Here is a 4,683-nt window from a genome sequence, read left to right as displayed (position 1 = left end):
TGTTTGAATGTACAAAACTACAACTAACTCCACTGTCTACTGGCCTATTAGTTAGCCACACACGCACACACAGGCTTCAGTTCCAGCCTAAGTAATTGTGCACTGTGCTATAAGGCAGCTAGTCTATCAGCAGTAAAAGGTCAGTGCCTGCAAAAAACCCCACATCTCAATCATCATTACATTATAACTTTTAGCTTCCCTTTTCTTCATTTACTCTCTCCCTCTCAGCCACCTAATCATTTGATCTTTACTTTCCTTCCACCCACATTGTGCGATTAGCTTCTTGTGAAGCAGAGTTGTAACCAGTAGCACCACACTTTCCTGATACCTCTGCATCACTGCAGTCTGCCATGACGCCCCACATTATGTGGCACCCTAGGTGTTAGTTAATGTCTGTGTAGCTAAATGTAAAGGAGAAAATGAGATTTCTGAGAAGATGAGTTTGATTCCAAATGTTTATTCACAAAGCATTTCAAGTCAGTACAACACAAATCAATACTGCATTGCTCTGTCTGCATATGTGAAAGAAAACTGAATAGTCCATTAAAAAAGTGTCAGCTTTACATCAGGATTTGCAAGCAGTTTCTGCTTATTCCAAGAACTTCCTGACAGCTGCACTCATAAAGAAAAGTCCTTTGTTTAGACACTTTCAGACACCTTCTTCTGGATCTGCACCTGACTTGTTCCCCTCTGACGAGTCCAGTCCACTTTCTTAAGTCCATCTCTTGCACAGTATCGCTCTCTGTGACCTTCTCTGCTTAGTCCCGCCAGTGTCTGTTAAAGGGCAGTCACTGGGTTACCATTTGCCATCTTTAATGTACTATGCAGTACAGTCCAGCTCCATTCTCAGTGTCCATCAGGCGTTCTGTCCACTCCACATACACCTGAACAAGTTCACACATGAGGTCTGAACCCTTGCACAGGGTAATCCAGAACCAACGGGCTCACCCAGGATGCACTGGAAGAGTGTGCTCTTGCAGAAGGGGGGAGTTACAGCCACAGCCTCTTAATCCAGACATGTGAGGCAGAAAGGCATGAGGCCCCCAGCTGAAGCTCAGCTCCTTGACTTTCTTTTCATCATCATCATAATCATGTGAAGCAACTTCAGGGGGGTGTCACTTCAGCGCTCTGGGAGTGTGATAGTGGGCACCCAGTCATATACACTGCGCCTTTCCTCACAGAATACACTCAGCTTGTCCAGTGCAGGGTCTTTCCATGGGTTTGCACTAGGGCTCTGTAATTGTAAAAGAGGGAGATATTTAGAGTCACAAAAGTGGCAACACCTACAAGACATGCAAAGAAAGTCAGACATGGTAGTGATGCATGTATGATTCACTGGCTACCAGCTCCTAACTGAGTGGGAACGTACCGTGACAAGAATGCAGTGTGCGTCTTTGGGCTCGCCGGTTTCATCTGCACCCACAAGGTCGGCCAGGCGGTCGATATCATTGACACGCACCACGTTGATGTCGTTGTCAAAGCAGAAAGCCTGGATGAGAGTGAAGTGGATCTGAAGAGCAATGTCACACTCGTATTCCTCATCGGTGGCGAGAATGCAGAACGCCACGCTGTCTGGGTCACTGTAGGAAAGACAAGAAAGGTGATTAGCGCATATCCTGCTGTGCGTGTGCTCGACTTTTTTTTTTCTTTTCTGTTTTTTAAAGGGCAAATGTAACTGAAAGTGGCACGAAATGCAATACTTACACATTCATGACTTTGGCAGATTCGTAAACTCCAACTGTCAGGTAGTCCTGCTTCTTAGCAGCGATCAGCAGCTCCTCCAGGGCTGCGCCTGCACTTTGCACCCTTAACAAAGAAAAATACATCATCAGCACACTGATCACATTACCCTCCCCAAAAATAACAGCTACAACGCTTTAATCCAGGAGCTTAAATAGCGTTGTATCGATGAGTAAAATATTCACCTATCAGCGTTTTCCATTGTGTTCTCTTGTCCGTGAATCTCTTCCAGAGTCATAGTTATAATCCAAGCGCGATCGGGATGTTGCAGTGTTAAGAAAAGGCTGTGTAGTTGTCTGTGTAGTCTCTTGCGTTATTCTGAGCTCGGAACAGTCTGTGGGTGGCTTTTTATCGCACTTGGCGTCGTTTCTCGGCAAGGGGCGGTCTTTCCGATCCTGTCTCCTACCATTGGCTCAGAGAAGCTTTGGTGAGGAAAGCAAAAAAAAAGTCCCCGAGCAGTCGAACTGATCTTGTTGACAACCCCACGTGGGGCAAGATTACAACCTTTCAAGAAATCCCCCCCACCCACTCCTGATTTCTCCTTTTCTTGTCAACATCCAGCATCACCACTAAGGCCAAAAACTACAAGTGATGTTTACGATGAACTTTCATAGTCATTGCAAACAACACGGTGATATGAAGTTTTTTGTTTTGTTTTGTTTTGAACCACTGTGGCTTCAGTTTGCACCTGGACACGATGACATGTTTATGATATTTAGAAAACATATAAGTCACACATACACAGTCAGAAATTCTAAGAGATTCTCTTTTATTTATTATTATTATCATAGTTTGCAGAGGCGTTATTTACCATTTCGTAGCAACATCCCCGGTTTTTGGAATTATGTAACTATTACGCCTCGTGTTTTTCCACAGTGGGCATAGAAGAATTCAGACTATCCTACAGGTGACAACAGAACTGAGTGTGCGGATTAGCCGAGGGAAAATTGGCAGATCTTTTTTCTGTGGGTGAGCCGCATTAAAACAGTAGCGACGATTAATTTGATGTGTGATAAACTCTGGAACAATCCTTTAGCGGAGTAGCGGATTTCCCCAGTCTGGAGAGTCACTGGGGAAATATTTATATATATCATCTATCCGAACTTTCCTTGCGCAGCTTTCCATTGCTCTTAATAAACAGCCGGTTCCTGGTGCACCTGCTTGGCGCGTCATACCCTACTAACCTGTTACTCAACGTGCTCATGTGTTTACAGTCTGCCCAGCAGTTACCGAAATGTCCCCGGAAGGAAAATCTGCAAGCCTGTCCTGACCCGAATAGGACCAGAATTCTTGGTGGCGGTGTGTTTTGTGGGACTGACCAACCAGCTTATGGCCACACGCCAGTTTTTGTTTGCCTATTGAAAAAGCAAAGGCTTAAACAGTTTGTCTGGGGCGCGTGGCATTTCTGCACAGAGGTAAAGTGCAGCTCCGCCACACAACATCACTACATCCCTCCACCTGTCTCCGGACTTTCCATGGCGCTGGGGGATGTGGATCAGTATGTGTGTGCGTCCTGCGTGTTTTATTACCCAGATCTATTCAGTGCCCTGCGCCAGATGCCCGACAGATGCGCACGGGCCCTTCCCAAAAAAAGCGCCACGCGTCGCAGCCGCGCCTTTTCTGGTCAGTTTATCTTATCGGTGGGATAAGCACGTGTTTACATTCATCATCAGTCCCTTTTTTCCGACAGATGTTGCGACCACAGCGAGGCCGTGCATGTAACTGCGTTGTTGTCTGAACTTGTCCACGTGTGAGCAGTTAATGAGCACTGAATGTGAATGAATTACCAAAAACCTCACAACTTCACAACTTCTCCTATCTATCTAAGAGGTCTAATATCTTCTTAACAAGTGAGACGTGCCCACAAATGGGCCTAATTACAGGAATAACGCGCTCTGTTAAAGGTTGTTTTCATGATCTGTTTCATGTTAAATGGTGAGTCAAATAATAAGCCAAGCTGACATTTGTTTGGACGCAAAAAAAAATGCCTACATGATAACGGAATGACCTTTAACCTAATCTAGCCTACACAGTCAACTGATGAAAACAAACTTGGCCCGCAGCAAACAGAGGGCTTTGTGTCACAAATCTGGATTTACACCTCCACCTGCTGGCGTGTCCTTTAAACAACTTGTCTCAACATGTTGAATAAGCCACATGACTCATGATTCCAGCCTTACAATGGTGAGTCACCAACCAGTCTCTGTGCTGTTACCCTCCACACAGCTGAGGTCAGACAAATACTGTTTTCCAGTCATGGAGCAGGAATAGCAAGGGGATACAAAAACAAGAGATTTGCAAGTGGAAAAAAAAGAAAGAAATAATAAAAGGTACATTTACATAATATAAAGTTAGAACAGGATTACCCATGCATAAATTCACATTTTACTCACATATAAATCAATAAAGTGGTCTGTTAAGACAAACAATAAACAGGTCAGAAGATTTGGATAAGGTTATACAATAGGGGGAATTCCAGAGTGCCTGTGAAAACCCCACTGGAGAATACATTAGAAATATCTCTCATGTGATCTCGAGGAAAACACCTGACTATGTTAAAAGGTGTGGCAAACAATTCCAGTGAGAGTTTATAACTGTGAGGTTGTAAGTCCTCATTTCTCTGCCAATGTGGCTACAAAATTGCACAGCACACCTGCAGAAAAGTTGGATAGGTAGAAAAGTGAGTGGAGAATATTAAATAAATCCACCTCCTGTAAGTGGGTTGACTAGAATTGGTAGCAGGCTTTTTTTCACAACCCTTGTTTACGTCTTAGTCTTACTATCAGGACATTAAAAAAATCGTCTGCTGCTTACCAGTTTCTAAAAATATTTAAATCCTTCCTCAGACGAACAACACGTCTTATTACGCTGTTTAACTGTGTGTGTGTGTGTGTGTGTGTGTGTGTGTGTGTGTGTGTGTGTGTGTGTGTGTGTGTGTGTGTG

At 44.1% G+C, this 4,683-nt stretch overlaps 1 protein-coding gene across 1 annotated transcript; it reads right to left on the bottom strand.

The window, feature by feature from the left end:
* Positions 1–441: 441 nt before the first annotated feature.
* On the bottom strand, positions 442–2,079 carry gadd45ga (growth arrest and DNA-damage-inducible, gamma a). Its single transcript, XM_005919015.3, has 4 exons — positions 1,926–2,079; positions 1,705–1,806; positions 1,370–1,580; positions 442–1,234 (listed from the first exon to the last, which is right to left on the bottom strand). Exons 1-4 carry the CDS (start codon positions 1,976–1,978, stop codon positions 1,121–1,123), a joined length of 480 nt encoding a protein of 159 aa, XP_005919077.1. The 5' UTR covers positions 1,979–2,079; the 3' UTR covers positions 442–1,120.
* Between the last annotated feature and the right edge of the window lie 2,604 nt (positions 2,080–4,683).

Source organism: Haplochromis burtoni, unplaced genomic scaffold, assembly GCF_018398535.1.
Source record: "Haplochromis burtoni strain Fernald_Lab_line unplaced genomic scaffold, NCSU_Asbu1 Contig_34, whole genome shotgun sequence".
In the NCBI taxonomy this organism is placed as follows: Eukaryota; Metazoa; Chordata; class Actinopteri; order Cichliformes; family Cichlidae; genus Haplochromis; species Haplochromis burtoni.
Note: the sequence above shows the minus strand (reverse complement) of the source record. Positions and strands in the feature narration are given on the sequence as shown.